Raw genomic sequence first — 12,333 nt, forward strand, 5'->3', positions numbered from 1 at the left:
GCACTCATCTTCCCAACACCTCCCTCTGTGTTCACAAATAGATATGAATAATGTGTGGAAATTACAGGAAATTCAAAGCGCCTTGAACTTCAACCTGAGTGGCATCTGGTCTTGGTTGTTAAGAAAATTGGGAAAGTGGGGCAATTAAGCTTTTTGAACTAGTGGTTGCAGCTATTTGTATCATAATAACACTAATGTTCTGAATAAACTTAGTCTGTGCATCATCCAACATGCTTGCAGTAATAAAGGTGTTGCTCATGCTTATTCACTTGATACAACTGAGGAAGACGATGAAGGATGTAACAATGAAGATTTTAAAGCTAAAGTTAATAGATTGCATGCTATGGAACTGTTGTAGGAGTTTCACCTCTTGGTGAACCTACTAAAGGCAAAGCTTTAGCAATATTTCACATTTACACATATTTTAAATGAACGCCATTTTGCTGTTCCGCATTGTACGTTTCACATTTTACCTCAACTACCCTAGATTGCATGCTATGAAACTGTTGTAGGAGTTTCACCTCTTAGTGAACCCAGTAAAGCTTTAGCATTATTGCACTTTTGCACATATTTTAAATGAACACCATTTTGCTGTTCCGCATTGTACGTTTCACATTTTACTTCAACTATCTTAGTATGCGTAGCCTTGTTCTAAAGCTGGTATGACGAAGAGAAGTATCGAGTCACCATGTGCTCTCTCTTCCATTCATTTGGATTAAGAAAAAGTGGATACATGTCGTGCCCAAATGTATGGATTTTAGAATGACATGCTCCACCTGACCAGGGGTTGCAGCTATGGTCTGCTGATTTGGTGTTTTGCCTTTGCTTATTTTGATGCTTGTGGGCTAATGTTGCGTTAAACATGTGCTAGACTTCTAGGTGCTATCCAGAGTGTCTGCTTTTTTTACAGTATTAAATCGTAATATCTATAAGTGGCAAAGCCTGAATATTCTGGAATTTTAAAGATCATATTTTTACGTAGTATCCGGTGCTTAATAATCAGCTGCATGATCATTTTCCGATGTCTGGGTTTCGATGTTGACTTTTCTGGACAAATGCAAAAACAACAATTGATGATGTTCTGCATTCCGTCCATCAATTGTGTGTCTTTTGCTTTCTTGCCCTAAGTGCTCCAGGTATGCTCAGACGTGAGTCCTGGGCTCACTGTGCCACTGGAATCAAACTATCCTGGCTGAAGAGGGGTGAAACCCCGAAACCGGTCCTAGGAAGCTTGTTTCCGGTCCAGGGAGGACCTGGCTTGGCAGTTCGGGCTGGACTGTTCCCATGAGGCACAGGGTCAGACTGATTTGCATATGGCCAGGTCTAAAATGGGGTGGCATGGTGAGCAAAAGAATGATGGATTTAACCCAGATCTCTTGACTGGGGGTGAATGTTTTGATTTGTTCTGCATTCCGCCCATCAATTGTGTGTCTTTGACTTTTCTGGACAGGCCAGACCCTCTGCTTGGGCTTGTCTGGTGCTCCTATTTTCCTGGGACGTACTTTAAAACATTTTGAGTTTCTCAACAGCTTTGTTGAGTTTCGTGCAGCCCCAAACAAAAAGATCTAGTAGTAGTGCAAGCCCGTGTGATTGTACAGTACAGAGGAGGAGCCTTTAAATCTCCCTTCGGACCAATGTGTTTTCTGTCTAACTGATGCAATAGTCCAAGAGGTCAATGCACCTGTAGCTCTGGTTTACGAGCTTTTTTCTGCAGAGTTGCTTTACTAATGGGGCTAACTCAGCCTTTCATCCTTGAGATATTTAAGAGTATCAGAAATATTTTCCGCCCCACATTTGAGTTGAGAAGAAATGTTTTGATGTGAGTTTAAAGACCTATGTTATGAAGCAAGGTAGGCCCTGCATGGAACAAATTTGAATTTTATTACCCATTTTCTGATAATTCATGCCCTCAGTGATGGCAAACAATACTATATTATATGTTAAACTTAAACAGGGTCACACAACAGTTGAAATATGGCTTGCCCAGGACCTCAGAAATCCTTAAGATGACATGGGGTAGACAGGCTGAGTCAGGAATAGAGGTAAGCAGGGGGACAGCGGTTTGGAGCGAGAGACTGAACGAGAGAGAGAGAGATAAAATTGACAGAAGTCAAATAGCTAGAAAGTTCACTTTCACAGGGGGCACTTGGAAAGTGGGGCCCCTGAGTAATTGCCCACACCTTGAAACGTCTTTGTCTTGAAGTCTGGAGACTCAACCCAGAAAAGCCGCATTTTGCTGTGTTTGGCGTCTTTGCTGTGTTTGGCCTCTTTGCTGTGTTTGGAGTCTTTGCTGTGTTTGGCCTCTTTGCTGTGTTTGGAGTCTTTGCTGTGTTTGGCCTCTTTGCTATGTTTGGGCTCATGCTGTGTTTGGACCCTTTGCTGTGTTTGGCCTCTTTGCTGTGTTTGGAGTCTTTGCTGTGTTTGACGTCTTTGCTGTGTTTGGCCTCTTTGCTGTGTTTGGCCTCTATGCTGTGTTTGAAGTCTTTGCTGTGTTTGGCCTCTTTGCTGTGGTTGGAGTCTTTGCTGTGTTTGGCCTCTTTGCTGTGTTTGGCCTCTTTGCTGTGTTTGGCCTCTTTGCTATGTTTGGGCTCATGCTGTGTTTGGACCCTTTGCTGTGTTTGGCCTCTTTGCTGTGTTTGGCCTCTTTGCTATGTTTGGGCTCATGCTGTGTTTGGACCCTTTGCTGTGTTTGGCCTCTTTGCTGTGTTTGGGCTCATGCTGTGTTTGGGCTCATGCTGTGTTTGAACCCTTTGCTGTGTTTTGCCTCTTTGCTATGTTTGGGCTCATGCTGTGTTTGGACACTTTGCTGTGTTTGGGCGCATGATGTGTTTGGACCCTTTGCTGTGTTTGGACTCGTGTTTTGATTATTAGGTGACCGGCATGATGAGGCGCTATGGTGTACATTGGCCTGTTAGCATGGCACACAGTCTTCCATTAGAGTGGCTTCGTAGCGCTATTGGCCGTCTGTGGCACCTTTGTATACAAATCCTGTAATGACATAAAAAGAACAGCCAGTAGTAGTGTGTGTTGATAAACCCTGTGTGTTGTCTTCTGTTCCATCTCCTGTTGCCTGAGCTATCATGTTCAATCAGCTGTCACTGTGTGATGTTGACAAGGGTCCTGCAGCTTCCCCAAAAACAAAGTTTTGCAAAAGCCATGACAAAACAAGCATTGGCAAAGCCTTAAGGCTGGCGACCAAACCTTCACCTACTAGCTTGTTGTTCCTATCCGTGCAGGTATGTGTAGTTATTTTTCAATATTTCCCCACATCACAACTCTGGACTATGGTCCTCTGTTTTCATTATTTTGTTGTTTCATAAAATACAGAATAGTAACAATATCTTTTCCCAGTCTGTTCTCCACTTTAATTTATGTCTGTCAAGTTGTTCCATGCTAAGTGTGGGTGGGGCACCTCTTTTCTTTCCTTCCCTTACCTGAAATCCAGCACATATATTTGGAAAATGGAACCCAGAAGTGTTTGAATGCAAACAAAAATACAGTACTGGGCAAGCTGAAGATATCTTATTAATGGTTGTTTATTGTTTTGTAAATGCAAGTTATTATTAAGTGGAAGTCCTTCACACTTATGTGTGAGCGTGAATCAGTGAGGGACTACATCTCCCAGAATGCCCATGGCGCCCGACCTATCAGGGAGCACCGCTGCAGGGAGGCTGATGTCAGATGCTGCTAGGCTGTCCCTGGGAAGACAGCTCGCCCCTCTCGTATATTTTCTCCTCCTCTCACACATCCTCTGCCAGCCAACCGGGCCCTGGGAGCCGCCCCCCACTCCTCCCACCCTCCGCCAGTGCAAAATAACAGCACGGAGCAGCTCCCAGCAACATCCAGCATCGGTTCCCAGGGCGCAGCCCCACCCGCCTGCCTGCCAGCCTCTGGGCTCCTGCCTCGGCGCTCCCGACCCTCACACCCCGGGCGGCAGGAGGCGCACGGTCAGCAGGAGGGTGGAAGGAGCAGCGGGGACTGCAGCAGGAGGGACTGCGGAGGGTCTGTGCGCAGGAGCTGCTGCGGGGGCATCAGTGTCACCAGCAGCAGGAGGGACTGCTGCGGGGGCTGGCGCAAGGGGCAGCGGGACCACCAGGGGCAGATAGACCAGCTGGGCCGGTACCGGGGGCTCCAAGGCCGGTACCGGGGCTGGGAGCGCCAACGCCGCCCCTACCACTGCAATGAATGGGCGTCCGTCCTAACCGAGCATCCCTGAGCATCAGTCACCGGCCCTGCCCGCGGATCTGAGCATCCGTCACCCCGCCCTACCACCTCCAGTGATTTACTCCTTCTATTGGTTGGGGTTCATTGGAAATCGTACCAGCGGTGGGCCCGGGGTGCCCCCGCGCCGCCTCTGCGGCGGAGGCTGGTGCATGCAGCTGATGGGCGAGCCGGCATGGGTGCGCGTCCGTACGTGATGCCCTCCTGGCTGGTGGCTGGCCTCGGCCAACGCTGCTGCCGTGCCCAGAGGCGGTGGGGCACCTGGAGGGAGTAACTGGTCATCCTCCGCCGCCAGGCCGTCCAAGGAAGCAGCCGTTCCCCAGAATCAAGGCAGGGCCACCCCTGCATGGGCTTGGACCAGGCGTGCCAGCCAGGAGCGCCCGTGGAGGAGGGCAGCGCCAAGATGAGCGCCAAGCCCAAGAGCAGCGAGGCGCTGAAGGTGGTGGTGCGATGCCGCCCCATGAGCCGCAAGGAGGAGGCGGCCGGCCACGAGCGCATCGTGGACATGGACGTCAAGCTGGGCCAGGTCACCCTGCGCAACGCCCGGGCCGCCCCGGGGGAACTGGCCAAGACCTTCACCTTCGACGCCGTGTACGACGCCAGCTCCAAGCAGGCCGACCTCTACATCGAGACGGTGCGGCCCCTCATCGACTCGGTGCTGCAGGGCTTTAACGGCACCATCTTCGCCTACGGGCAGACGGGCACCGGGAAGACCTACACCATGCAGGGGGCCTGGGCGGACACTGAGAAGAGGGGCGTGACCCCCAATGCCTTTGAGCACATCTTCACCCACATCTCCAGGTCCCAGAACCAGCAGTACCTGGTCAGGGCCTCCTACCTGGAGATTTACCAGGAGGAAATCCGCGACCTCCTGTCCAAGGACCAGGGCAAGAAGCTGGAGCTGAAGGAGAACCCGGAGACGGGGGTCTACATCAAGGACCTCTCTTCCTTTGTCACCAAGAACGTCAAGGAGATCGAGCACGTCATGAACTTGGGGAACCAGGCGCGGTCCGTGGCCAGCACCAACATGAACGAGCACAGCTCGCGCTCGCACACCATCTTCGTCATCACGGTGGAGTGCAGCGAGACAGACGTCGATGGAGAGGACCATATCCGGGTGGGTAAACTCAACTTGGTGGACTTGGCGGGCAGCGAACGCCAAAGCAAAATGGGGCATCCTGGCGAAAGACCCAAGGAGGCGTCGAAGATTAACTTGTCGTTGTCAGCTTTGGGCAACGTGATATCCTCCCTGGTGGACGGCAAGAGCACTCACATCCCCTACAGGGACTCCAAGCTGACCCGCTTGCTCCAGGATTCTCTGGGCGGGAACGCCAAGACCATCATGGTCGCTACGCTAGGGCCTGCATCCCACAGTTATGACGAGACCTTATCGACACTCCGGTTCGCCAACCGGGCTAAGAACATCAAGAACAAGCCCAGGATCAACGAGGACCCCAAAGACACCTTGTTGAGGGAGTTCCAAGAAGAAATCGCCCGGCTGAAGGCGCAGCTGGAGACGCGCGGCATGCTGAGCAAGAAGAGGAGGCGGAACAGCCGAAGGAGGAAGACCGTGGATGGGGACTCGTTAACGGATATGGAGGCCGAGGAGGAGAACGACGACAACATCATTGAGAAGAACATGGAGAACTACTTGAAGGAACAGACGGAGAAGCTGGAGCAGGAGAAGGCGGCCATCCAGGACGACCACAGTTTGTTGGCCGAGGAGAAGCTGAAGCTGCTGGAGGAGAAGGAGAAGATGATGGAGGACCTGAAGAAGGAACAGGAGGCCACAGAGCTGCTGGCCGTCAAATTCAAGGTAGGCCGCCTGAGAAGGGTCTGGACTCCATTGCTGATTTCCCACCCCTCTGCCTGCGCAGCTCCCCCGTATCCCACAAAGGTTTATTGAGTCCTACAGAGATGATATTTGCATTTGTTTTAGATCCTTACATCAGACGGCCTCTGTCAGAGCATTCTTGCTATTGCTATTCATACAGGAAACCACCATGTTCTTTAAGGCGGGACTTCCTGTCTGATGCATCTCCGCAGGAATGCTCTGGCAGAAGCTGGAATGAAGTGTAGATTTTAACACCATGGGAGGTCACAGGTAAACTGAAGGATGTTGGGGGTAATGGGGCAGGTGAACCATTGTTTAGACTCCCTTGCTCGCGCAAAGTTTGGACCTGAGATCATTAGATCACCAAAGTGCTCAGCAAAGGGTGGGTTTATGGTTCAACAAGCTCGAATGGTCACCCATGTGAGCCTTTGTCACTTCATCCTTTCCATTAGGGTCTGATTACTATCTTGGCGGATTGGATACACCGTCACAAACGTGACGCATATTCCGTCCGCCAAATTACAATTCTATTATATCCTATGGAACTTGTAATACGAGAGACGTTTGCGACTGAGAATCCCATCCGCCAGGATCGTAGTGAGGCCCTAAGAGTGCTGTTTCCAGTGCTGTGGGTGGTGAAAGCTCGAACGAGAAGCATCTTGTCGCAAACACATCAGGGCCTACTCAGAGAGACATTTTGAGTGTGTGAAGTGACACTCTTGTCGTACTCTATGTACCATACATGCTTTCATGAAGCAGCCACAAATACCTAAAAAGGGAATATTCAGGGACATGCAGGTACAATGTGTACACATGGAAAGGACGGGGCCCGGTTTGCACTTTTACAATAGGGAGTTGGACATTGAGCGGTCCATTCACAAGAATGAATGTAAGAGTCACTCTAAGAGTGCCTCTGTGGTAATACTGCCTGTACTCAGGAATGCTTTTGTGTATCGCTCAAATGTAGCGGTTTGAAACCCTAACTTGAGCGAGCACATGGCCTGCTGGTATCTCCTTTCTTTTGATGTGGTCCGAGGACAGATTTATTCAAAAGTCGATTTCTTGTTTGGAGAAGCCAGAAGAGGTTGTGTCTCCACTCTGCTCCTCAGAGTAGGAAAGGGATGAACTGTTAGCAGAGTAAAACTGTTTTCATTTTGTTAAGTGAGTATTTTGGGTGAATACGTCGATTTCTTTAAATGTACTAAGCCCACAAGTAAAATATGTTTTATTATTATATGCTCCACCCAGGTTAGAGGACAGAAGTATCGGAGAGCACCCTGGTGTAGCTAATACTACCTATACATAGTTGTGCATGTCTGCAGCCAGGGCGCCGCCTCCTACCCCTAGTTTTTAGAGAACAGCCTGCTCATTGTTTAATTTAGGGAGTGAACACCTATTAGACCAAAAGTCCATTAGTTAAGTTGCTCCTGGTGTCCTACCCTTTTCTGCCAGGAGTAGTTCGGTTTTACTCACTCGGTAGATCACTAGGATCTGACTTCAAACTCCATGAGACTTAAATCCCGGCTCCTCACTTCACCAAACAGTGTGATTTTGAGCACATCAGGTATTTTCTTCTTGTGCCTCGGTACGTTTACATAATAACATATATTTTGAAGCTCTTGAGATGAGCGACCCCAAAGTATACGATGAATATAATAAAGGAGGCATTTAAAGTACAGCCAACACACCGTTGGCGATGTGGCCACGCTGGTGCTGTCTTCTCATCTGTTATTAATTGCTCGCAGTGCATGCTGGGATACATCTCCATGTTTACGGTTGAGCGCACAACAGACCTGCCTCGTTTTCAGACGAGGAGGGGTTGGGGGTGGCGGGGCTCAGAAGAGGATGCCTCTTGGTGCCAGTGCACCTGGGCCCCTTGGTGGACATTCCAGTTCACCAGTCACAAGTGGTTTCAGCGGGGTTCAGTTGCTGGCATATGATATAGGTTTTGGTCCATTACTCAAATAAACAAACGCGAATAATGAGTTGCTTCCAGTCACCGACGGAACTAGTTATTGACACCCGAGCTATCTTGTCTGTTGCTTTAATAGGTGTTTTCTTGTACAATTTCTACTTAAATTCGGGAGTCGCATCCTCCAGTGTCCAAAAACAAATGTCCCTCGAAGGCCAGCAATGGAAACGGTTTGCAACGGTTCAATAAGCGCTACATTGGCGCTAGAGCGCAACTGACCGCCATAGGGCTGCCATGCTGTACTGTCCCCGTGTTCCGTGGCATTGTGCCGCCGCCCTCAAAATGTTGCCGTTTGTCTTGGATGTAACTTCAAAATGTGTGTTTTAAAAACACCGTGGCCTAGCAGCGAACTCGTGTCGGTTAGATTGTATATGTGTGCTGTTGCCATGCAGACAATCGTAGACATGGCATAGAACTGTCGATGGTAATCCTCGCGCACCCATTCGATTGGTCATGCCTTATTAGTTTTTTAATGCAAATAATTCAACTCACCTAATTTTTGCTCACCCACGTTTTGGAATATTGTCGCTGTAAGAGCGTTTTATTTTTCATTGGTTTTCATTCATTTATTCATTTCCTTTTCTTTTTTTGTTTTGCTTTAACGGAGATTGTGACCTCCTTTCCTCTTGAATTCCGCAAGAAGATTCATACCTGGCTTTGGAATAAACCAGCCTACCACAGGCAGGGCTCGGCACCTCAGCGCCAAGACGCCCTAGGGGGTGAAAGTGCGCTTCACACATACCTTTTCATGAACCCATTTGAAAGGTACCAGTCCCTCGAGCTGCCAGCCTGCCACCCCAGTCTAGGGTCGCCAGACTGGCCCCTTACAAGCCGCGCCTGGCCTCTCAGGAGGGCCCTGTGTTTCCACTCCGTGTTCTCCAGATGTGTCTGTGCTCTCTGCGTCGGTGGTGGGTGAGAGTGGATGTTACAGCTCGCAGGCCTCTGGGATCTGCGCCTGACGCCATTATTGCCCCATGTTAGTATCCTTTTTCAACAGCAGGTGCAGACACGCTCGCATTAGCACTCCAGCCCACTGGACGGCCGATGCTCATGCTGGATTCAGAGGCAAGCCGGCTTGCTGGGAGATTTTTCCACAATCTGTATTCCTGACATGCCAGTAGGGCTGAGGCTAAGTCAGCCACACACCTCTCTCTCTCGGCGCCAGTGGTATGTCAGTGTCACAGGCCGCGGACACATCTTCCTGTATGTTTCTGAAACAAACTGGACCCACCACCCTCTCAAGGGCCGGTGGGCTGATACCGAGCTGGCCATAGGCCACTCTGTGACTTCTTCCAGGCATGGGCCTGGCGATTTTCTTATAGACTGGGCCACTGGAATTCAGCGATTCTGCGGCCGCTGCTTTTTCCGCATAGTTATGGATTTGTCACATAATCTATTGTTTGCTGCCTAATCTGCAGATTTAAAAAAAATAAGTTTGTTTCTTGCTCAAACGGTTCAAAAGTTCCTAAAACACGTAGCGATGTGTTGGCGCACAGTAAGAGGCCCTTCGCACAGGTGTACTGGCCATCTCTCAGTGGCGTAGCTCTGTCTTTGGTTGTTTAACTGGTACTAACGAGATTAAATGTTTGCCCACAGTATTATCATGCGTAAAAAAATGCGAAATAACGTAGAAGTATTATGAAAATATGTGCGACATTCTGCCACAAAATGTGCCCTTTCTTGCCACATAATTTATTCAACCTTGCCGCATTATTCGGTGCTTCCCAGCTCCTTATTTCCAGTAGCCCTGCTTCTAGGCACATCCGCCCTTTGAGCAAAGTATCCTCGAGCAATCAGATATTGATTTAACCTCATGACCCCGGCCACAAGGTTGCAATACAAATGTTAAATAAAAACTGACTATTGTATATCATTTTAATAGATTGGCAGGGGTGCTGCCTATCAGGCAGGTGACGTGGAACATACACTTCTTTTAGTTTTAATGTACAGCACAGGAGACTATGACTCATACTGGTGCAACTGCAAGTGCAGACATAGTTTAAACACACAATGACGGACAACCTGAAGCAGGATAAAGAACGGCACTAAGCATTGGCACACACAAATATTGGCCCACCAGCCCAGGCACGGAAGTGCTCTTTTGAGGCAGATGTGATGAGGCTAAAAGCTGTGACTCAGAGAGCCAATGGCTGCACTTGACAGTTAAACAAACCAATGGCTGAAATGGGCTTACCCAGAGCCTCTTCATGCATGCATACACATATGTATTTTTATTTATGATTTTTTTTCATACCATGATCTAAAGCTGTTTCTAGGCCAGACCTCAATAAAGAAGCTGGTGGCGGCCCACTACCGGCCAAAGTGGAGAGACTTTTAACCCATCTATGTGGGAGTCTTGGGCCCCCTTGATGTTCTTGTAGTCACCGTAGAGTTTGAGGACTGCTGTAGCGCCCCCTGTAGGTCATTTTAAGGTTTCACCCAGCAGGGTAGACATGCTCTGGGCTAGGGACACAAACATTTTCTAGCACTTCTTCCAAAGTGACCGCTTCTAGCTCCAGGGTGGACGTGGCTTCCAAAAATGCTCCAATAATTGTAAGTTTGGAAAGTGTCACTAAGTAAGCCTTAGAGAGAGGAATATAACCTGCAGGTCACACGGTTGAGTCCTGGCAGGGCTGGCTCATCCTCTCATCCTTCCGAGATTAAGGTATCGATTTGGGTAACAATAGCCTCTATTATTTACTCTCCAGTCTTTTTATTCACACGAATAATCTGTGTTCCTTGGAATAACAATTTCGGTGGGGAGTGGGGGAGGGGTCTAATTTGTTTACACAATTGTACTCCTGGCGAAATACCCTTCTTCTCCTTAACTCCCTTGACTTTATGCCTCGCATTGTAGCATGCCGACTACACTACACTCAGCCCCGGTGGGCAGCCTGGGTATGAGTGGGCACGCGCTTCACTGAGCGAGACCTCTCCCCTCGGTCGCGCTGGACTGACGCTTCCATTAGGTGGCAGTGTGTGGGCTCAGGGCCGTATCCCCACACTGGCTTCAGTCCAAGGCCCTATTTTGCAGGGCTTTAGACAAGTGCTCAGAGGGGCTGTGCACTAGGGGCCTCTAGTGATGCATACACTTCCGGTCCCTTTATTCCTGCGGCACAGGATTCAGCGGGCCCCAGTCCTGCTGCACCTGCTGCTGCAATGCAGTCCACTCCCCTGAGCCGCGCCTGTTCTTAAAACCCAAGGCCGCACCCTTCTGGAATGTCTGCGCCCTTCAAGCCCAGAAGGTGCCCCCTTTAGCCTTGCTTCCTTCTGCGGTCTCCTTGTTACTTGCTGCTCGGTGAGAATGGGATTCTGGGAAGAGGTTGTTGGCGGTGTAGCCTCAACCCTGATGACATCATCGGTCACTACCTGGAGCCCAATGGATAATGTCTGACGCTAATGACATCAGCAATGCCAGAAACACAGTAGTTTAATGTCTGACACTAATGACATCATCAGCCACTGCCAGGAGACCAATGGATAATGCCTGACGCTGATGACATCATCAATGCCAGGAGCCCAATGGATAATAATATCACAAAGAGAACACTGTTCCTAAAAGTAGGGTGCAAAAAGTCACCCATACAATAAGGTGCAAAAAGTCACCATGTATTAAAAGAAGAAAAAAGAAAAAGGAAAAGAAGAAATCCTAGGTGAAGGGACCCTCAGATAAAAAGAAAAACCATTATGTGTCCTCTGTTGCCCTCACACACCCCATAGGGTGTCATGCTTCATCATCGGGCAGTTGCTCCTCGTGGGGCCGGCGCTGCAATTTCCCACGGGTCCCCTGAAGGGTCTCTTTATCGGAGATCTTTTATAGGTCTGCCGGATGGTGCATGTGGGTGTGTGGGGTGGGGGGGGTCCAATGAGGGTGAAAACAAAAGTGCGTGCAAGTGTTAAGAGAAATTCGTAAAGGGTAAACATGCAGCAATTGTCTGAATCGTGTACCCTAAGCAGACTCAACTGCTAAATAAAATCTAGCCCCAATAGCATACTATGCCCGGGTATGGAAAGACATAGGTCAACATGTTTCGTGCCTGCGTCGCCTTAAGGGTCGTTGGCGCTTCGTCAGGACCAGAACTCTAAAATGTAATGTGCACGTGAAAACCAATTAAAATACCCTCAAACAATCAGGGCGGGCAGTAACCTGTATCACCCAAAATCTGGCTACAGCTGCATGATGTAACCGCTCCTGATCGGGTACCTGTATCACCCAAAATCTGGCTACAGCTGCATGATGTAACCGCTCCTGATCGGGTACTGGCACTGCGGGACGGCCTTTTTCATTTTAATTAATCTGCGACGG

The 12,333-nt window shown here is 49.2% G+C and overlaps 1 protein-coding gene across 2 annotated transcripts in view; it reads left to right on the forward strand.

Annotated features, from left to right (window-relative positions):
- Positions 1–3,733: 3,733 nt before the first annotated feature.
- The window catches only part of KIF3C (kinesin family member 3C), a 351,623-nt gene continuing 343,023 nt past the window's right edge, over positions 3,734–12,333 (forward strand). Inside the window, exon 1 of one of the 2 annotated variants that reach the window (XM_085613203.1) lies at positions 3,734–6,037. In XM_085613203.1, coding sequence (XP_085469329.1) covers positions 4,568–6,037 — 1,470 coding nt within the window. In that variant the 5' untranslated portion in view covers positions 3,734–4,567. The remainder of the gene's footprint in view (positions 6,038–12,333) is intronic. The other variant, XM_085613202.1, reaches the window with a different exon arrangement.

The sequence above is a fragment of the Triturus cristatus genome, chromosome 6 (genome assembly GCF_964204655.1).
Source record: "Triturus cristatus chromosome 6, aTriCri1.1, whole genome shotgun sequence".
NCBI classification, from domain to species: domain Eukaryota; kingdom Metazoa; phylum Chordata; class Amphibia; order Caudata; family Salamandridae; genus Triturus; species Triturus cristatus.